At 39.6% G+C, this 23,427-nt stretch overlaps 1 protein-coding gene across 11 annotated transcripts; it reads right to left on the bottom strand.

Moving 5' to 3' along the window:
• Nucleotides 1–1,083: 1,083 nt before the first annotated feature.
• LOC129594833 (homer protein homolog 2-like) lies at nt 1,084–23,274 on the bottom strand. 11 transcript variants are annotated; one of them, XM_055491670.1, is made up of 12 exons: nt 22,747–23,270; nt 22,626–22,682; nt 22,431–22,539; nt 20,402–20,478; nt 20,084–20,263; nt 7,369–7,393; nt 5,903–6,034; nt 4,715–5,078; nt 3,471–3,682; nt 2,639–2,785; nt 2,496–2,579; nt 1,084–1,676 (listed from the first exon to the last, which is right to left on the bottom strand). In XM_055491670.1, exons 5-12 carry the CDS (start codon nt 20,188–20,190, stop codon nt 1,479–1,481), a joined length of 1,269 nt encoding a protein of 422 aa, XP_055347645.1. In that variant the 5' UTR covers nt 20,191–20,263; nt 20,402–20,478; nt 22,431–22,539; nt 22,626–22,682; nt 22,747–23,270; the 3' UTR covers nt 1,084–1,478. The 11 variants fall into 11 exon arrangements, with proteins under 11 accessions (XP_055347645.1, XP_055347644.1, XP_055347643.1 ...); XM_055491669.1 differs by having other exon boundaries at nt 22,743–23,270; XM_055491668.1 differs by having other exon boundaries at nt 22,431–22,682.
• Nucleotides 23,275–23,427: the final 153 nt, after the last annotated feature.

Consider the following 23,427-nt stretch of genomic DNA (forward strand, 5'->3'; position numbering starts at 1 on the left):
AGCTGGTTGTACGAGTACGACTGCTATCGTCACTGAAGTACTAGTAGGACGTCTTTCGCACACCGGCTAACTTCTGGCCAGTTTTCCCACCACTATTTATTTTGTATTGATTATCCTTGATTTTATTTTTGATAATTATTATAATTATCCAGCAAAAGAAGCGAGACTCAATTTTTTATCAGGATGGTCACGTCGATGCGTCGAATTCTAAAAATAGACCGGAGGGAGTGAACGATGCGACTGCTTACTGTACGTATGGCCCGTACCGAAGGTGTGTCCGTAATTGCTCGCAGCTGAGAAGTTTCAGCCCGGCCTTTCTTTCTAAAAGAAGCACATGACGGAAGTGTACAATTTCACTGGCAATCACCTGATATGACCACGCGGAATATTTTCTCAATAATTTTTAGGATCCTCTGGCTGACGTAATGATATCTGTATTTGATACTGACTTTTTTGTGGCTGAGAAAATTAAAGAACTTAATATTCGTATAAGTTTTCACATTATGAGTAAAAAAGAATTATTAACGTTAAGATAACTTAAATAAAGAAAATAACCATTTAAATCAAACACCGAATAAAACTTAATATTAATAAATAAATAAACACACGAACTGGAATACAGATGTACATATAATGCCGTCAAAAAATTAAAAATAATTTTTATTTTACGGCAAATTTATTTTTTTGTTTCTAACATTTACTCGAAACCACTGGGAACAAACTTCGTTAAAAATAAAAATACTACAACAATTCTTTTATGTACTACAAACTGCAATTATTGTAGGTGACAATCACCAGCTCGAAACAATCGGCCCCATTATTCTACGATTTGTTACGAATTACTATGTTACAAAAAATAAGCCACTAGGTGTCAAGTTGCTGATTACTCGCTTACTGTTTCGTTTCGGGAGTTTTTAGCGTTCAAAAATATTTTTAAATTTACAGACTGCAAAGATAAAATTAGCATAAACGCCGAAAAATAAATCACAAGTAATAAAAGGAAAATAAACTGTGATGGTTCGAAGAAGCTGTTTCTTTTAAACATTATGATTTTTCGTTCGGATGACTTCGTTGTTTACAACGTTTTTTCTGGTTATTTTCCGTTGCTAAATTTTAATGACAACGTTCTTGCAAGATAGTCAAAAGACTACTGGAAAAAAAGCAACTTGCCACTGCGCGTCATCGAAGACAAAATTCAGGATTACGTACATCATCACCAAGAGAACCATGCATTTTTCCTCTCCCCTTCATCCGATTGAGAATTGTAAACCCTTAAAAAGCCAAGTGAGGAAGACCACATGACACCAAAATAAAATCAAAAATATTAACGAATACGTAACCGCCTCCCCGTCCCGTTGCCCCCACCAGCCCGGCGCCGAGCGAAGAGATCCCTTTGATCCAGATTAGCGTCCCGAATTCCAAAGCGTGGACGGAGCAAAACAACAAGAGATTCGTCAGAACGGGAGTATTCTTTGATATTAACTGCTGGGATTGCTGCTGATCAATTCGTTCAGCTTCTCGTCCATCTTCTTCCAGTCGGTCAGCTGCCGGCTGACGTGGGTGCGTAGCAGACGCAGTTCCGAGCGGAGATTTTCGTTGAGGGCCACTTGCCGGCTGAGCTTCTCCTGCATGTCGCTGATGGCCAGTTTCAGGGCGCGGTTGTCCGATTCCATCGTCTGTATAGCAATACAACAGTGGTCAAAACTGATCGAATACGTAAACTGAAATTACTCAAGTTCTGCTTAACATTTACTCGAAACCGCTGGGAACAAACTTCGCTAAAAATAACAAATACTATCACATATTTTTTATGTACTCCTGCAGTAATTGTAGATGAAAATCACGAGCTCAGAAGGATTTGCGTTCAACGAATCTATCCATCATTCTACGATGTGCTACGAATTACGATGTTCTAATACGAATACATTATAGCATACATCACATTTGAGTGCGATTTATTTACTACTTATCTGTATAGTCTGAAACGCAGATGAAGCAAAGAAACAATAATAAAAACAACAGTAGATTATTTAAAGCAAAGATACAATACTGTAATAAAAATAACAGTAGATTATTTAACGATTTTATTACACGAAAACTAAGTCACAAGATGAAAACTTGTCGTCTATTGGCTTACTATTCCGTTTCTCCTTTTACTGTTATTCAAAAACAGTTTTTTAAATTACCACTTGTTATCAAAATAACATGTTAAAAGCCGGGAAACAATCCACATGTTTGTCTAAACATAAACCGTAACAACCAGTAACAATATTCCGTTAAAAAAAAGAAAAATAATTTTGGGCTAATCAAAATACGAGTTAATGCCAGTTACCTAATAAAAGCGGCAAATAAAAATCGATGTCGACATACGTAATATAAAAAAAAACTTCAAGATCTTGTTTTACCTTAAAAAACTTAAAGATTATTCTGAACATTTTTCTGTAGATTTTCATGTATAAGAGCGATATTATAATACAGAAAACCGGCAAAATTACCTGTAACTTTTCATGACTGCCTTGGCTCATGCTGGACTCTTTGACCCTTAGCTCGTCCAACCGCGCCGTTAAATTTGAGATTTCCTGAAAACACAGAAGGAGTAAAAACAAATGTTTCCCCACATGCCAAATCCTGCACGAACCGCGTCTTTCGCCTGGTTCCGCTTCTCCAGGGCCAAGACCACGCCCTTCAGCCGCTCCAGCTCCATTTTAACTCCGCTTCCGCCTTCCTCGCCCGACACACTGCCCTCCCCATTTATACCGCCTTTTCGATGCTCCAACTCCGCCACCTAAGTAAATATCAAATTAGCCGGAATTCTGCGAGCGCACACATTTAAAGGCTCATTTTAATAGAATGCGACGGTCAATGCCAAAACAGCTGAAATACATTTCTGATTTATCAATAACAGTATGCGCACTGTATCTACTGAAAAAAGCTACCAAATTTTTACGAATACTGTTTTATAATTCCAGTACATATGGAGATAAAAAACTTGCTTCAGCGTTTTCTTTGTACGATTTTTCCAGAAAATGTTAGTACGAATTTACATAATAATTATTATGTTTTTTGGTTTAAAAATTCATTAGGAGACTTTTTTTATATGCAGATTTTACGGGTACAATATATACGAGCACTATAATTTTTTGAAAATAAAATCCAATAAACAAAAATCAACCCGAATAATGGCCATCCCGATTTGCGTCAACATTTCAGCCAAATCACTACAGGGATGCCGTCAACACCGAGCGAAACCCGACAAAATCAATGCAGTGACCCTAATACCGTCACGATCTCCGTCACGAACGGACGGCATCCGAAAGGTCAACGCTGTGTTCCCATACTGCTAAGCAATTCACTGACATTTACCACAATCACGTACAGCACGCGCAGATCTACAAGCGACAGCCGCAGCCCTGCTGGAGACACACACACAGCGACGTTTATGTATGTCTATGATCCATAATCAAACATACTCGAGTTCGATACACACTGACTTCCGTTTCCCATCGACTCAAATTGGCATGACTCTCCTCCAGCGCCTTCAGCAGCTTCTGCTTCTCATCTTCCAGCGATTTCAACTGAATCTTCCACTTGTCCGCGTTGGCCGAGCTCTTGGCCAGGGCTTCGCGCAGTTTCTCGTTCTCCACGCGCAACTGCGATTCGTTGAGGGTGCCCTGGTTTTGGCCTGTCATACAAGCAGATCACACATACAAGATCATACATAAGAAAAATATATCTGTTCAAGAAAGAAATTTACTGCTTAAATTGTGAATCATTCTGAGATAGTCCACCAATCTCATTGTTACCTGAATTTGCTATTGCCGCTTAAATACCTCACAGAACAATAGCACAGAATATTCCGATATTTGATTTAGAATCAATGCTTTTCTAGCAGACTGTTTTATTTTAGCAACTCCGTCGATCGGTATTGTGGCTAATTTCTAGTTTTATCGCGTTCTAATGGCTACCACTACCAGGCGTGTCCACTGGGAAAAAAACAAATACGTTTGTTTTGTGATATTTGCGAAATATTAATTAACTTTCTTCCCTTGAGCAATTCAAAGAAAAATACAAATCAACAAAAAATACAATTCCAATACTAATCATCTATATAGCACGATAAGCCCGTGAATGCGGACATAGTCAAGCTCGATTTTATAGTAGAGTTTCTGGTTACATTACACTACGATACGATGCAACTGGTGTGTAATAACTAATAAGCGACAAGCACTTTGACAAACAGCAGATTTCGACACTACGTATCTCAACCGCCTCAAAACTAACCTCCCCTTACAAACAATTCCGAAAATACCGATAAATTTTGAAGGAAAAGGAGAGACCAACGTTTTAGGTGCTTCAATGATGCGACTGCATTTTACCCAACCCATTAAAAAAGTACTTGTATTTAGATTTTAGAATAACGAAAATCTCTACAAAAATTCCGAGGCCTTGTAAACCGTTCTCAAAATCAGCGAATTAAGAATTGTTGGTACAAAAGGAAAAAACCAGACCAATACCACAAATAAGCCAAAGAACAAATTAAAAAAAGAAACCGGAATTGAAAATTTACCGATCCTACAAAACGTACTACAGAGAGTCGCGTAAAAAATATTCTTAATTTTCAATTCTGGTTTCTAACGGGTACTTTACCGACAGGTACTTTACCGATCCTACAAAACGTACTACAGAGAGTCGCGTAGAAAATATTCTGAAGTACCTGTCGGGGGAATGGTGGGCGTGGCGGAGACACTGCCGGTCATGAGAGGCGGCGGCCGGGGACTGCTGTTGGAGGAGGCACTGCTGGGGGGTGAGGCGGAGCGGGGCATGACGGCCACCTGCGAGACACTCATGAGGGAGCCGGGCCCGTTGCTCTGCTGGCCCGACTCCAGGCCGCCGTCGCCCTTCTGCCCGACGCTCAGCATCTTCACCTCCTTGAACTTCTCCAGGAACAGACTGAGATCCTCCTCCTTGGCGAAGCCCAGCCCGTACACCATGTTGGCCCGACTGTCCGACCACTGCAGAAACTTCTGCGAGGTCTTGGTCACGCTCATGGCCGGTGTGACGATGGAGTTGATTACCGCCTGTCATTAAACCCGACAATGGTCAAACGATTTTTCCCATTGTCGCAAAACATTCCGAATAAATCACATCTATTCATTTGGTTCACTTCATTAGTAATCATGACAATCAAACAATGACAGCAAGATTTTTACAACAATAATCGTGACAATGTCCACTTACCACAAACAAAATAATAATCACACGCTAATCAATAAATTAAAAGCTCCGTAATGCCGGCAAAGCAGATTTCGATCAATAAATTCAATAATGTCAACTGATCTGTTCATCCACTAAATATCACGTACCAGCACATTTTACAAAAATGGTTACATTTTGATTTTAAACCAAATAGCATTAAAATAATGAAATGATATACAATTGCTCCAAAACCAATATTACAGAAAACAAGCAGATTAAACAAACATCCGAGTGGATAGTCTCAACAGTTTAAAGATAAAAATTACCCAGCACCATTCCGAACGGAAAACCAAAACGCCGAAGAGAGACGTTCTTAAGTATGCGTATTACATTATTATATAATTTACCCATGACCCAGGGAATACGGTAAAAAATTAATATGAAGTTTACTAATTACTACTTTTCACGTCACATTCACAGCATACAGCCATTTTGACAAATATAATGCATAGTGACTGCATACATGATCATGGTACCAAAGCCATCTCACTACGGTATGCTTAATAGGGCGTATTGAACAACTCCAATCAACTGATCAACTGATGAAATTTTCTTATTTTGATTAATTTTATTGTTTCGAAACTGTGATGTTACCGCATTTTGTGAAACATAAATCATATTCATCAACTGATTTCACTGAACCGACCTTCGTGCCTTCGACACTGATGATGCGGTAAAGATTCCTCGATGAGTCGAAGAAGAAGGACACCGGCACGGCCTGTCCGGTGGCGGGGATCCAGCTCTTCTTCGATTTGGGATCAATATGGTAGACATGAGCCTAATAAAACAATACCAACTAATTTCATTACGTAAAAATTAAAAATTCCTATTAATTTTGTGTTCGATGGTACGGAACCGGGAACTCGACAATAAACGGGCCACAAAAACTGAAAAAAAAAATTCGCTTTATAAGCCAGATATATTATCCTATTGAAGAAAATCAGCCTTTTCGGCTGTCTGTAAAAAATGCCGTAAATTTCTAACAAAGCAGCGGTATAATGTGGTTTCATTAATTCGATTTTCTAGTTATCTCAGTGCACCACACTCTCTTTCACTAGAAACACCGTATTACGGCATACGTTCTCCTGCTCGCAGTTCATCCCTTTTCCTTCGCCCTATGCACTTGATTAATTTCCCATTGACATTATCTACGTATTTGCTGCTGTTGTGCGGCAGTATAAAGGAGAAAACGGCTTAACGGCTGTCGTCTCGCAGAGTCGCAGCGCCGGCCGTTATTCCCGGCCCCCCAGATGATTCCATTCCCACTTCCGGCGCGCGCTCTTTGCCAAGTGCACTTGCGCCCAGCCGGATATCCCGGCTCTGCACAAACTTTCTCATTTCTCCATGCGGCGGCTGTCGGGTTGTTCGAGCTTTCTCTGCTTTCTCGCCGCACACGACTTCAAAATGGTTTTCCGATATCAAGTGGGGGGAATTTATTTTGCAGCTTTTTCAACAGTTTTCACCCCAACATAGTCTGTGGGCGCATTTCCCGCACTCACAAAATATCAGGAAAAAAATGTGGAAAAAATTTTGGTTAATTTATTTAACATGGAAGAGAACTGGATTTCATAAGAATCATCTGCAACAACTACAGAAGTTGACTCAAAGTGCCACCGTTCTACGTTTGCAGGCAGCGGAATGATAAAGCGGTTTGCAGTTTTGCACTACTGGCGACTGTTTTGCCGATAATTATGCATATCCACAGTAACGTCTGTCGTCTGGTTCAAGTACAAAAAAATTAATTTGTCAACAGCCACCCAGATAGTCATTATTGCAAGCTCTATTTGATAGTTAAATTTAAGCATCAAAGAAGTCCCATTATTTTAGAAAATAAGCCATGAAAACCTTAAAATTAACGAATTAACGGACCTAGCGGAAACTGGCATATAATTTAATTTTTCCGAAGCCGCTTTAAATTTTCGATAAAACTTTTGGTGAAGATTCATTAAAGTATCGCCCACAATTGTTCAGCAAATGACTAAATAAAATATTAATAAATTTTAAAATGAACATTACAGTTTAAATAACGTGTTTGCGAAGGGCACCAACGAATCCGAAAAAAATCTGAATTAAATAATTCCCTTTTACTGACTTCTGAAACATTTGGCTTACCTTTACACTGAGCAGCGGCTGTTCCCTGCAACAACAAGAAAACACAGTTAAACCACCGATCCAGCACAACAATACAGCGGCCTGGACGTTCCGCGTCCGTCACCGCAGACAAACAGGAAATGCAATGGGACATTAGAGCAGTCAAGCGGACGCTTCATTATCATTAGCGCGCCACACACATACAGCAGCAGCTCCTCATGGACACAGTCAAGCGCACCAATTTAACGACAATCGGAACCGACAAGCCACGATGTACACTGGCGTGCTCCCATTTATCCATCAAGTGCCGAGTGGTGGGATTAAAAAAACCATTTGCAAATGAAAAGTTCACGGCATTACACAGATACACACAGACCGATTATTAACGAGCCGGTCATTAAAAAACAATTTTCCATTTTTCTGGGTTTTATCACTTTTATCCTCATCGACCTCGTGCGGCAATTAATGTCGGGAAACACTAATCCCTCTCGCACCCGCATAAATGCGAATGATGCTACTTTGGAGAAAATAGCTAAAAAACCGGGGCGCACAACTTGACACATTAATCAACAAAACGAGTGAATCTTGGTCAATTTTGAAATGACCAATCACCGGCAGCTGCGCTCTTCCAATCAAAAAATTAAAAAATGACAAAATCGCGCAAACGATTCTCAAACATTAAGCAATCGAAACGTCGTCGATAAAACTTAAACGAAAATATTTTGCCGGTTTTCTTATGACAAAAAATACGCGACGAACAACGTGAAAAATTCCTTCCGGAATTTTCTCGATAAAATAATTTAACGAAACACGAAAAAGTGTGCAACTGATTTCCTATTTCGGCAAAAGTTTCGAAGTCAAAATAAAATAAAACTAACTTCAGATAAATAAAAGTAAAAAATGCGGAAATAAACAGACGCAATACAAACAGTTCAAAATAAAACAAAAATAAAATGAACCATATTTCCATTTCAAGAGGTTTGGGGAAATAACAGCGGAATAATTCTTCAAACCCCAATTAAATGCAGATTACCCCAAACACGTATAAATTCCCCATCGCCGTTTAACAACCTTTCGTCCCCGGCACCAACAATCATCCCACCGCAAATCCCGGGCGGCCACTTTCCTGCGCTGACCCGGACCACTGGTACGATTCTCCATTGCAGCATTATATACGGACCCCCCGAATGCACTCATAAATAATGCCCACCCTCTCGTCTCCCTCTTCCCAATCGATTCCCCGTCCTCACCAGCACGCAAACTACTCTTTAATCATTCACAGCCACACATGTGTGAAACTATTTTCATCCACCAGACCCCGCGATTCTCAAGCGTTTCCCGCGTGCGGAAATTTTCTTTCTCTCCCACAGTCCCACTGCCTTGTAAAAACTTCCGGCACGCCACAAATCATTTGCCGTTAAATTGTCCCCATCAATTAACTGCACCACATATTTCAATTTCACGGTGTAAAATCTTTTCACTGCTTCCGAAAACGCAGATCTTGCAACCGCAGTATAAACAAAATGCTAGTTATTCCTCGACGAAACTTGACTCTCGTCCGAAGAAACAAAGCAAAACGAAAAACTGAACAGCTAACTGCACGTCACAAATTAAATTAGAGAACAAGAATTTCCATCGAAGACATGCGGTCCTCACTCTACCATTGCTCTACGATTTCACAATAATCCCGGTACACACCCGTCACTTATTGTAAGCAGTAAAGCTTCAAGAAACAAAGAAGCAGAGTGTGCCGAATTTTTTATATTTTTTCAATGTTTCACACTATTCTACCCACTTGAAAAAACACATGTCGATTTAATTCAACAGTTTCCGATGCGTATCTTGTGAAAGTTACGTATTTCAGTACACACACACGAGGTATACATATGCAATTAAAGCGCTTTTTAAAAAATCTCACGAGTTTAATAAATAAATTAAGTAATTATTCACATGAAATTCTCCTTCCCCGCATTTTCCTAATTTTCAATCCGATCCCGTGACAAAAAAAGTTAAGTCAACATGGTAGTTACAGGCTGTAATTACAGTCAAGCGGAAGTACCGTTTTCGTGGTCGTTCCTTGTCCGAGCGCGTGGACTCCCTGTCGAACGATTCCATCGTCATATTTCCGCTGACCGCAGCAAAATCAACCAATCTCACTATTCTTCCCCACCAAAATCAATACAAAAGCCGTATCTCTGCTGCGCGAAGAATATATTCCCCAGGAAAAACACAACACCCCGGCTCAAACGATCAAATCGCCGCACACAATGCGCATCATGAGCGTGATGTGTGTGTATGTCCCAATAGGACAGAGTGTCGATGAATGCCTGTCCAAAAAAATACGGGGAGAAGAGCAGGGGAGACGCGCATCTATCATGCTTCTGTGCCGATGGAGCAACAACTGACTTTTGTCAATTGCCTCGGCACAACGCCCGGCTGCCGACTACAGCAGAGCCAGCCCTAATCGATAGTATATTGTCGGCTTTTGTCGGGGACTCTGCGGGCCACATCCCCATTTTCCTCTTCCGCTCACTCTCCGCGTCGTCAGACCGACCATTGCCGGAGATCGAGGGAGAGAGAGAGAGAGAGAGGCCGAGGCAGAGGAGTGATGAGATTGTGGATAATGCATTATCAAATTCACATTCCGACGACCAACTACGCGGAAGCGAACGGGATTTGGCCCGCTCCGGACTATACGTCTTCGATTCTTGTCCACCCCGGGCATTTATTTTGCCTATCTCCGACTACGCTGTTATAGCTACCACAAGCATATCGCTTTAAAAAAAATACTTGCAAAACAAGGACTTAAACGTATAAACCCAATGGCGGTCAAATTACTAATTAAAAGGCTGCACAACAAAATAAGTATTATTTTCGTTTTTCAAATCCCTGAAAAATCTGAAACGAAGTTTCTTCATCAGCCTAGCTACACCAAATTCTCAGGTATACTACAACGATAACTAAATTATGTAATATTTTAGTGCCCACAAATAAAATTCAAAAACGTGCATGCGTATCGCTAAATAAATACTCATGAGAATTTTAAACCATATTTATCCTAACCGGCAAAAGGAAAATAATTACTGCTTAATATTATAAATACAGCAAACTCTTGTTGTATAACAAAAAATCCTGTACCAGTTAAAGCATGCAATAATTATGCCGCTATGCTTCATCATAATCTAGGATCTCAGAATTTCATGTCGACTTTTCTTCGGTATGCAATCAACTTTCTCACGGCGACTGCACGTGGGAATTCGCTAATCCCCGTTATTATTTCTCAGTTTTCTGTTCGCCCAGCCATCCCCCGCGAGAAAGACTGCTAGGAATGTACAGTGCCTAAGTGCAGATCGTGCAGCCGGCTTCCTCGTACGGAAGTCTATCGACGCGCACTCCATCCAATTCCCCAACTCATTTCCATACATTATGATGACGGAGACGCACAAATGTATTTGTTATCTTCAAACATGCCGCCAATCGACTCCCTTACTCGCTGTTTATTCCTTATGAAAACTTTACGCGCCACGATAGTAGCACAATCTGTGCGCTGAAGAAAAAAACACTTATCGACAAAACCGTGGTAATTTCCAATGAAAATGAGAGTTCAATAGTTTATCAAATTTTCTAATTATCGCACTACATACAAGCACAATTATGCATGCTTTAGGCGCATGTCTTCAACACTTTTCTAAAGCCACGTAAAAGATTTACAACATTCAGCCGCTTCAGCATTCAAACAAAATACTACGTCATATGTTTTTCATTGTCGGTGAAAACAAACAAAAATCCACAGGGCGGCAACTTCAACTTTTTAAGCAATCTGCAATTTTACGTCAAATTTTCATTTTATCGTATAGACTTTAAACACGTTCTAGACGGACCGTACTTTACACATGCTATTTTACTGCCACAATACTTTTAATTAAAGAAAGCATGGAAGAAAGCATTGAAGAAGAGTAAAATAAGATGCATCGTAGAATAAGGGCCAAAATTTTCGCCGCTTACATCGTTAGGCAACTTGAAAAATTCAACATTTTAAAGGTTGTCACCATGAAACTATTGTAATGCTTATTCTTTTTCCAGAAATCCTATAATGTTTACTGAGTTCTTGAATAAGTTTCTAAAGCACTTCCGCTTTAGCCAAGAAACAAGTGCAACAGCAAGATCAACTTCAACTTCAAACAGATTCAAAAATTTCATCAAATCTGTTGTTTATTAAACTTATTAGACTGTTTTTATTACCTTTAAACCAAAAACCATTGTTCAAAGTTACCCTCCGCATAATTTATTTGTAATTTTAATCAATTATACACTACTGTATCTAGTATATTCATAAATATGAAGAGTACGTGAAAAGAGAAACTTTAATTGTAACTTTTTCGCAAAGAGGAACTAAAACATTACACTGATCGCAGCGTAAATATCTGATGCAAACTTTCTCCCATCCGTCTCTGGATGATGATCATCTGCCCCGACCCAGCCGACCGCGAGCGAGATGAACGCGGCGATTGTGCTGCGTTGTGCGCATCATAACAAGTGCAATTAACAATCCCGTTGTGCCCCGGGGACCCACCGCGACGCTCCCGACGTTCAACAGGAAATTGGAGGCGCCATTTCGCCCGCCAGAGCTCTTTACCTAGCGCTTTCCGGTCAGAGCGTATCGAAATACGCCAATCACCCCGGGTGCAACAATACTCCCGCAACGCACACGTTGCCGGCCACATTTTCTAATTGCGCCCGGCATCCCGCGATCCATAGCACACTTTAACAAGCAACTGGATACCTTTAGTTAAATTGGGTCGTTTTTAGCTCTCATAAAACAAGCCTTCATGTTCGAAAAATTACGTACAATTTAAACAGTAATAAAGAAACATTAAAGCGCGCGAAATTCACAGACTACCGGCCAATAACGATAAAAAGCTACATGTATAAGTAAATAACCAATTTGTAACTTGCGTTTCACTGCGAAATTATTACCCAATTGGAAAACAGGAAATCACGAATAAAAGCGTAATGTACAAAAAATAAAATTCTACACAACTCTCCACATTTTGAACACAGAATGAAATGCGTTACAGTATCAAGGTACGAAGAACACGCGTACAAAAACCCATTTCACTACAATATGCATGCTAGTACACATATTACAACAGCTGCAGCAACTTGGCGCAGGTGGGCAATCAAAATAAAATTAAGAACGAAAAAAATTAGAAAATTACTCTTCAAGTTCTAAAACAAGACAAAATACAGAACAAATAGAAAGAAACAATTACTGCTTCCGCATTTAACACTCTGCCAGGAAATATAAGTCGATCCCTACAAAACTTCCTTTTTTCTACGGCCCCAAATAGGTAAGTTATATTAACGATAAGGTATTTACTACAAGTTAAAAAATTCGTAATTAATACCCAAACTTATCGGAAACTTCCGAAATCTATTTGTTCTAATTTTGTACATACGTATTTACGATATCTCACAACTTAACGACAAGTCCATTCAATTCGAATACGTTTACTATCTCCATACGCTGCGACGCGGAGTAAATTAACCGCTGAAAACTGCTATCAAAATTTCAATGGCATTACAGAAGCGCGCAATAGCAATCCCACAATTACAATTTCGGAACCGTCAGATCCCCGCTTACTCAACCGGTTTTTACATAATTTACACTAATCGGACATCACAAACTTAATTAAAATACATTTTCCAGTCGAAAAGTCGGTGCAGCGTTGCCCGCGTCAGACGGTTATCATTGCATTCTCAACAAGAAAAACTCCATCTATTTACAAATGATAATCGAGCGAATGTTTTTCCTCTCTCCTGCCCTAGGGCAATTTTCCAGCATAAACACAACGAGCACGAGCGCACTTCCCTTCCCGATCCATTCAAAACTTGAGCCGGGAATCGATACCCAGGCAATAAACGCGCATACAGCCAGTGCAACGCTGACCACCGGGAAATGTGCAACACTGATCAAGCACCAAATCTATTCATTTCCGATTTGATAACAATAACATCATTCCGCACTCCCGCTACATTTTTCGTTCCCGTTCAAAAGTAAGGGGAAAAGCTTTCGCATGTCACAAGTCGCACCACCAGAAGCAGATATACATATAAATTTCCTCTGCACAATTTATTCAATTTTTTAGACTTAGATATCTAAGTGTTTTTATTTAAATTTTTTATTGACACTTTAAATTCTGATTGAAGAAATCTTAATTATATTAATTTTAAAAAATATTTAAAAAATTACGTAAAATATCAAAAATTAATGGATAAGCAAAAACATAATTAATGGATTGCGCAGCGCCGCAGTATAATTTTATACGAGTCTCGCACATGATCGCACACTAAGTTTACCGTAATTTACATTAATATTTTTCGTTTAATTTTGAGGTACACATCGGTGTTTCTTAATTCTTATTCTCTGGATAAAATAGCACAGTCAAAAGCGACCAATGACCGCTTTCCCAAATACATTACATAATTGAATTAGAACAATGAGGCTGTTTAAATGGAATGAGTCAATACTTATATTCCAGCCATCCCTGAGCATTTCCATAAAGGACCGTTTAAAAAACATCATTAAGCCTGCCTGGCGACTACCGGGCGTGTCCGTTGAACCACCCTGCGACCTTATTTTGTCAGTGTAAACGATCCCATTCCCACATTGGCAACGGCAGCAGAGGCCGTTAACGGCCACTAAAAACTTCCAGCCCCATCATCCGTGCACGCTATCCACCAATGCGCAACAGCCGGCCCCTTTTCCGGCCACTTTTTTTGTGGCACAGCAAATTAACACCCAGCACTTCCATCATAATTTACGGTCCGTCGAAAAACGCCATGGATTTGTTTTAGCAGCTAATTTATTTTGATTTTACGCCGATGAATTTTAACTGCCGTTTAATTTAGATTACTCACGTTGATTTTGAAAATAATATCATAAATGTTTCATTATGTGTTAAGAATAAAAAACGTTAGATTCGTTTTAGCAAATGCAAGACAAAAAACTTGGTTACTAAACTAGACGAATTCTCAAACACGCTCTCAAATTTCATTACATTGGTATATTTCCAGCTTTAGAGTTTCACATAAACTTTGAGAGCTGCCGTAGGACAGTGGCTAATTTTGGACGGGATACCATAATAGCTAATCAGAAAACGCAGTGTAAGCTCTGCAAAAATAACAGAATGATGTTTTTAATTTTCGAACGTAATGTTTGACAACCATTTATTTGCCTTTATTATAGTACAGTTCTATTTCTTTCCCCTTACAACATGCAGAAAAGAATATCTAGACCAATAATCTGGTCAATACATGTAAGCAGTACTAATCACCCATCTTAAAAAGTAAATCGTATCGTAACAATACGTAAATGGCTCAGATTAAATTGTAAAGCGCACAAAATTTTAACAACAACTAGGTATCAGCAAATACAAAAACACTGTACAGTTTTCTTTGGGACAGTCTGTTCTCAATTAAATTTCAACGCCTGAAAAAAATGCAAATATCAGACATCTGAGAACGAATATTTTCATTTTTATTCGCTGTAATGCGTGCCGTAAAAATTCTACAAAAAATTTCTAAAACTCTCAGAAAAAATTCCACATTAGCCGACATTTTTCCGCAGCCCAATACCCAACCCAGACAGAGACTGGCAAATGTCTGGCCCCGCACCGTGACGTGCCGACGCGCACCATCCCAACATCCGGCCCCTCGGTAGTCCAGTAAAATTAATCGGTTTCAAGTGTCATTTCTCATCTTTCCCACAAACAGTGCTTATGCAATGCCCACCGATAAAAATGTCACAGCAGCAGCAGCAACAGCACGCTCCCCCCGAAAAGCCTGCATGCAAAAACGGGAGCAGATAATCCATACTTGTCAATTTTAACCACACACCGTCATTGCACAACAGTTGCCACACGGCCTGACATGATCAACGGCCACATCACTGCGCCCAAGCCAAACTATTTAGCGGCATATTTACTCAATGCCCGAGTATGTCAATATGCACTTACAATGTAACAAAAAACTGCAGATCAAACTGGAAATTTATTTCAACGATTAGGTATTTAAATACTTGACGCCAACAAATTTTTTTTAATATTTAACAAAATGAGTGGTGCATATAACAGGTCATTTTAAAGTGACGTAGTTAGTGAAAACGTAACATTTTCAAAAGTTACACTGCAGCAAAAAACTACAAAAAGTAGAAATTTATCACAAAAATTATGTATTTAAATACTTGACGCCAAATATTCTAAGTGTAATTTCATCAATCGAGCGGCGATTACAGCAAGCCATTTATTTCAAAGCGAGGCATTTAAAGAAAAAGGAAATAATTTAACTATACGAAAAAAATAAATAAAAACAACACCGCAGCTGCGGTCTGTTTATGCATTAAGTATTGACTAACAGTGAGTAAAATTCAATCAATAATTTACGGCTATTCGTCAACACCGGATCATCACGCCGGGTTTCAATCGTCCAATTTGCTTATGTAATTACCACATTAAAACCCACACCACCGATCCGATGTATAACGATGCACAAATGACCTTCATAATTGGCCGCACAAAAAAATTGACTGCCGGCCAAAAGAATTTCCCTAATAACCACATCATCTGCGCTGATCACTGACAAAAACCTCACGCAACGACCCATATCGAGCCGAAGACGCGCCTCTTCAGCGCATCCAATTTTCGTCGCTGACAAACGCCTCCCCACACACAACACTGACCAAGCACAAAAAATACAGACGAGGAGAAAAAACACACGAAAAAATTATCAGTCACCTGCGCCGTTCCTCCAACCAATTCACCTTCTTTCTCTCCGCTTGGGTCATTCACAATAATTCCTGAAGATCCTTCCGACCACCTGGCCGGTATATGGAGGGAAAATAAATATTTAAAATAACTTTTTTATCACCACTTCCAAAATAATTCGTTGATAAATTTTAGTCCAGCGATAATCTTTTGATAAATTTGACGGGAAGAAACGCAGAATCCCACACAAAATCAAACTCTTCCCTCAACTAACCTTGTCAACATTGGCGACCACCTTGTGTTATTAACAAGAAAATCGTAGTACTATGGCAGACAGTCATTAAAGAATGAAGCATGATTGAATCGCTGAAACTATCAGGCTTAAAACACTGAAGATGAAAGTTCGAAAATAGATCAAAAACGCGGTAATATTTTTTTTAAAATTCCGCAATATCATCAAACGCGTCAAACTTGCGTTCTTTGACGACGAAAATAATATCTGTCATTTTTAAAGTGTTTTAAAAATTCAAAATTCCCGATTCCGTGCGGTCAAAAGCGGTACACGGATTTCCATACAATTATGTAGTAAAAAGTACTAAAAACACACGAAACGAACGTGCTCCTGCCGGGAAAAGCTGTGATCCAAATTAAGAAAGCATGGAAAAATGTACTTCACGTCTGAAGAGTAGGGACGTGCTCCGAAGAAGCATACGTCGATCAAAAAAACATTATAAAAAATCGAGCAGATCCAACAATTTGCTAAAAATCCCAGAAAACGTTTCGGCACACCAATCCAGCAAGGAAATTCCGCTTAAAAATCACAAAGTCTCCCATTCAGCAGCGCGACAAACACTCACGCCGCTTGGTACAAACAAAACAAAAAAAATCTCCGAGACAACATCCTCTGGAATATATCAACAAAGCCACACTATTTCCTCCCGCACAACGAGCAAGAGTGGATGCGCATCACTAAGCAGATGGGAAATTTTCTGCCCCTGCACAGCCCAAGCACACAGGAACAGGGAGCCGTTGGGCATATGTTCCGCCGTTGCACTTCCGGTCGATCAGTTGGCAAACTAATTGCCGGCAGTGATATATCACATTATACATGCCCAATCGAACTGTCTTCCCCTGTATACAGTCAGCAGCCCAACTCCGCTCGCGACAGCCGCATGTATTTCCAAAACGACCAAAATAATCCCCGATATTTAGATAAATTACACTACAGCGGCGGAAAGTATGCCGTAATCTGTCGCCAACGTGTGCGCACTGCGCACCCACCCTACTCTCTCGCGTCGTGCAGGCAGTTAAATTAGACCGGAAACAATTGATCGTTATGCCGGTCGCGGTGCAAAACGCCAAAAAGCCATATATACAGACTCCTCGACCAATCAGATTTAATGGACAGTGCAGCGAGTACATATCTGTCAAAACGCCATTCCCAGACTGCTTTCTGCATGTGCCTTTTATTTAAATTATTTTCAACCCTGCCGCAGACATAAATTTCCCGCAGACGCCAGTAAACTCAGCGATATTTGAATCGGTGTAAACTGTACTCTGTACGTTTCTTTCTAATTAACTTTCAGGTCTGAACTCGCCTGTAACAACCGTTTTCTCCGCAGAAATATACGAACTTAACAAAAAAATATATCGTACTACCAGTACCAAGTACCAAAGTAAAGCGCATAAAATCAAGACCAGTATCAATGAGGACTATTAAAACCAGAATATACGATCAGTCGAACTCTACAATCGATTATACGATCAGTAGCTGTTAACAAATTAGAAGAATATTAGAAGTCCAAACTCAAATTAACAGCAAATCAGAATTCCAAACTCCACGGTTAGTTAGATACGTTTTCTCATTAATATCAACGTTTGTGCCTGTACATCAGTTTTACATTAAAACCAATAGATCTAGCACAGCCAGTTTATACATACTACAGATCAGGTTTTTATTAAAAATTAAAACAAACTTAATAAAATGTTTATTTTCTTAAATTTCTATTACCACACATCGTAGTTTACTGACTGCTTCTGCTTCACGTTTCTGACATACTCTGTACATAACTTCACGTAGAATACCCACAAAATTCTTCGTTGGTCCGTTTCTGGTTTATTCGATTACAGTACTTTTACTTCTGTTCATGGTCGTTCTGGATGTCGGATATTCCTGTGCATATTCAACGAAGGAAAACGCATCGTAAAAAAATAACGCCGGTATTTCTTAAGACACTACGAGTACATTCGCACAGAAAAATCTCAAACACTACAGCACGACAACGCCAAAATAATCCAATGAAGAAAAACCCGAACACATCCGTCATACGACACGGGAAGTGATTTAGGAGCGGCTTATCCCGGAAAACGGAAGCCCCAGCAGTATCACAAACCCGGATTAGCCCAGCATCACAACCAGTGTACTGGGAGCCTGGAGGGAAATCTCACAAAAATACAAACAGGACTAGTAGCTGTTAATACAATGCAGTTCTTGGCGCAAAATATACGACACAGTGGACACACGGTACCGGCTTCCATTTGGACAAGGTAGACTTTTGCTAGAAATTATTCATACAATTTTCCCACACCAACTGCAAATTCTCACTTCACGCTTTCAAGAAATCGCATAAAATAAAAAGAATTAAGGATATTCACAAGAAAAGTTTCGCTTTTGTTGGTTACAATCAGCAAAATCCGTATGCAAACAATATGTAAAAGTCTACCACTAAAAGAGAAATAAGATAAGCAAAAAACCAGTCCACTTTCATTTAACCTGCCTTTTCGCAACAACTCATTGAGCACAAAACAATTTAACGATACAAAGAGAATGTATATATGCATTTCACTACGACTTCTCTGCACTGAGCAAATGATCCATACAGAACGAAAGATTATCCACTTAATAACTTAAATATAACAACTTAAAATTAATGTATGTAATGCATGTATTAATGTAATTCATGTAATAACTTAAATTAAATACTTAAAAAATATTTTTCTTGTGCTCGATTAATCAATTAAAAACAAATCTATGCAGTCACACGCAGCTGTAAATCTCTATGTCGTCACTGGCGGAGGCAAACAAACAAACGACACCGATATGGTCAAGTGCATCAGTAAATAGGCAATGATATCGGAATGCCACTGCATCGGCAGACGCCACCGAAACAAACAATCAAACCCATCCAACACTGACGAGCAGTCACGAAGCCCATTGTCAGTGTCAATACATTTGTCATTTTCTTATTTGTTCCCAACAAACACACCACTTAGCCACGCACTGAGCGGCGCATAATGGGAAAAAATCTCACAGAAAGGGAATTAATACTGGAGAAAATATTACTCTCTCACAATCGTCGAAATTTCTTTCGGTCTCACGGTCCACCACAAGCTGGTAATAACAGCGATGTACTGATCAAAAAATGAAACCGGAAGTACAATGAATTTTCTATCACAACCTACGCAGCTGAAATTTACTTCACTGAACACATTGTACCAATTCCTCAATTTTTTATCCCCGCATTCCGATTTAAAACCACCATATCTGGTTCAAAAACGCGCGCATTTAGTCAATCATCTGCCACATTGCCGATTGTGCAAAGCGGAATCTAGTTCGAAATATTCGCATTAGAAATCAGCAAATTTCTTTATTTTTTATGAAGTAATTTTAGCTTAAAAGTTATCCGTACTCCTACACACCTAAAGCATATCGAAGTCATGAAATAATTCAAGAAAATCATCAGAAAGGTAAAACAAACTAACTAAATTAAATCCCGACAAAAAACCTATTTTTCCCAAAATTTTCATAATCCTGTGAAATTAGATTAATATCCGAAGGTTTCCTAGTTACAAAATCAATTAAAGAAGGCACAAAAATGACCATCATTTTATCCCACAAACATCAATAAATTCTGCTGAATATCCCATTGCATTTCCGTGCATCCAGATGGCGATCAAACCGGACAACTTACCCCATCATCGAATCCGAATTCAGCGTCATTTCCGCCAGTTTGTGTTGTTCCAGTGCGCCAACAAGCCAAAACAGATTTCCTCCTTTTCCCGTCGTCAGACTACGCATCCACAATCCAGACGAGCTCGTGCGACTGTGGATAATTGCATGAATATCTCACAAATTCACAGGGGATTCAATTCTGCAAAGCAAAAAAATTGCGCTGTAATCTCGCCATACATTACTAACAAATTACACTCCATTTTGGTGCAATAAATCATATTTATTTGACTTTCTGGAAAGTCAACACAGACTACAAAGCCACAGAAAAATTGCAAACCGAGCTAGAGATGCAAAAATTGGATTTCCATGCTCGTTCCAAGCCATCCATAAAAGCTATGCCCGAGTTTCTTAAACCTAAAAACAGCAAAATCCCAAAGTCAGACCCGGCGCGATTAATTAATAATATCATCATCCACATGTAATTCGATAAAATAAAATCAAATATGAAAATAAATTATCGTGCGCGCACATGCTGCAAGTTGGGGGCAAAAAAAAGCATAAAAATTGTAACATTTAAATTGTAACATTTTTAAAAAAACTATCTTAGTAAAAAATCAAATCAAAATTTAAATCGACCACTTGTAAAATTAAATTGCTGTACGCATGATGCACGGTTGTGGGCAAAAATAAACATCGAAATCACCAAATCCTACACGAGAAGCAGCCCACAAAAAATGCATAAATAAATCAAGAAAATTAAACAAAACCCTCTGATAAAAAATTCTTCGTGCAAACAACAAGCTCACAAGATAAATTCATTAATTAAAACAAAACCTCCAAATCAACGGCAATTCCACACACCGACCCAGTTGGTAATTCGCTAATTTGATTTAATCCCGTTAAGCCCCCCGACAAAAACAACAACTCCGTCGCACAAAGCAAACAACCGACACTCGCTTAAAATCAACACACATTCGACTCCTCAACAACTGGAGCGCAAAAACATCGATCCTTGGCGTGCGAAGAGCAATAAAAACTCTGGCAAAAATCACAACGGAGAGACAATATGTTAGAGAGAGTTGCGCTATTCACCCATCCGGCGAATAGAGCCGGAATGTGGAACAGTGCCGGGAGCGAGTGTCTTGTCATGCAAAGTGCCTACTGCTTGTCGTCTAATTGAGTAGCGCGTTCTCTAATGAAATATCCACCGCCGGATATACGACAGGGAAAGGGGAACCCTCCGATGCTATCGGGCCCGGTTGCCCATGTATACAGCATACAGATAGCGAGAGATATTCACGGACAAACAACATGAACATCCATCAAAGCAGTCCGGTATGCAAACAGCGCCGCCATGGGCTGTACGGGCTCATATCTTATTCAACAAAGCTGGGAATATGGGAAATTAATTGCATGTCAGGGATTCAATGGGGGAAATCGATATTTAGTAGGGTAAAACAAAAGAACTGAGAAACAACCAATGTCAGGGAAAATACAAAGCTGTAAATATTAATTACTCTTGCTAAAAATTACCGATCAAAACTGGCACATGTATCTCCGTACAATTTTCCAGAAAGAATCTTTCTGGAAAAATTGTAGAAAGATTTATAAAAAGAAAGATTTACAAATTTCCGAAAGATTAATCTGAAAAGAATTACAAATTTCCAAAAAGCAACGAAAATGCCAAAAAGAGCAATTATGGCGCACAGATATACAGCAGAGCGACGCAAATAAAAAAGAGCGACTTACAATTTGTTTCAAAGGACAAAGTTGTGCAGAGAAATCAAAAACACACGTTTATAAAATGAAAAACAGAGTCCCGGAAAACCAGACTCTGCTCTACACATGTATTTAAAAGGCTGAATTTCAAAGAAGAAAGAGCCGTGCAGATCAGTACATGATGCAATATTCAGATTTTGACAATCATAATCCAAAGCACACATTTGTCCGTTCAATGCACAGTCAAAATAAACCGCAATAAGCAAGCAAGTAATAAGTTGAAGCAACACAAAACCAAAAAAATATCCACTTCAGAATTTGTGCACGTTTCCACTATGTAGCTATGCTCAGCGTACCCTACTTACGTTCGATTGCTTCCCGAAAACAGATGCAGCATGAAGAATAATTTATAAATTCGACAGATACAGAAAGTAGAATTTTCTTGGGAAATAAAAAGAACAATAAAAATAAATTCTGGATTGAGACTTGAGAGATTTCCATGCAGAAGAGTTTGGGCAAGCAGAAAAAAACGACAACATTCAACAACTTCGACTTTCAACAGTTCAGAAAAAGTTACAAAAATACTTCTCACTTCTGCGATCGACATTTTGCGATGCTGAAAGATAAAAATTCCATTAATAACTCACCAAGCCACCGTCAGACGATCATGTTTCCATCAACAACATCCCCGCGATCTCTACTTTCTCCACTTGAACCCGTTGACGGAACACATAAACATCAGTACAGCGCGCACCACTGCCAAAACGTGCAAACGGCGCAGGAGAAAAAAAGACAATCGTCGTCCGCGATGAACACGCCGTCATACAAAGTGCGCAACTGACCTGAAATCCGATGCGCGTCGCTACTCAACACTTTCTCAAGACCTCCATTAGCCGTGTCTGTACACAGTACACGTCTCTCACTTTCAACCAGCAAAAGGCAGAACAAGTGCGACTCACATACAGCCCACTGATCGGCTGCCGTATATCCCGCGGATGATTGGGAATTAGTCAAAAATCAACTGGCATTAAAACGGGGAATTATGGAGTGAATAAATCATCGGCTGCTGGGCTAATCGGCTGGATGCAGTTTTGACCAATACAGGATTTTCCTGGCTGGAAATATTTGCTATCGATCGCGGGGGAGAAATGGTCGGAGGGAAGGGGAAGAGAGGGGGATGATTAGCGTCAGGCTGGACGGGAAATTTGTCGGAGGAGATCCAAGATCAGCCAGACACGCAGATACACACGAAACAGCATCCTCCGCAGGGGAAATGAATGAATGCAGGCTAATTTCCATTGCACCAGGGACGGGCAGGGTTGGGTTATTGGAATTGGAAAAGGCCTTTCCAACTCCAAAAATAGTACAGTACTGGAAAACGGAACAACGCTGGAGAAATCAATAGCGTCGGTCGGCTTGTTGTTCCTGGAGAATTTTCTCTAACAAAAAAGAGAACTCTTTATAAAAATAGACACGAAAAATTGCGGTGCATGTAAGAGCGTTACGTACTCACTCGTTACTGTAATTTCGAAATTCGAAATGAAATGCTAGTCAAGTTTACTGCAAATGGGTGTTTTCGGCCAAAAAAAAGCTTGGCCGCTGTGGCTGCCACCCGTGCGCTGTTTTGAACCATGGAAACTTCGG

This window comes from Paramacrobiotus metropolitanus, unplaced genomic scaffold, assembly GCF_019649055.1.
Source record: "Paramacrobiotus metropolitanus isolate TYO unplaced genomic scaffold, Prichtersi_v1.0 Parri_scaffold0000072, whole genome shotgun sequence".
NCBI classification, from domain to species: domain Eukaryota; kingdom Metazoa; phylum Tardigrada; class Eutardigrada; order Parachela; family Macrobiotidae; genus Paramacrobiotus; species Paramacrobiotus metropolitanus.

Coding starts and splice junctions, on each gene's coding strand:
- LOC129594833 (XM_055491670.1), bottom strand. CDS start 20,190: ATGCGTAGTCTGACGACGGGAAAAGGAGGAAATCTGTTTTGGCTTGTT. Junction 7,394..20,083: donor AATTCGGATTCGATGATGGG/GTAAGTTGTCCG, acceptor TTGTTGTTGCAG/GGAACAGCCGCTGCTCAGTG. Junction 3,683..4,714: donor GCCCACCATTCCCCCGACAG/GTACTTCAGAAT, acceptor CTTGTATGACAG/GCCAAAACCAGGGCACCCTC.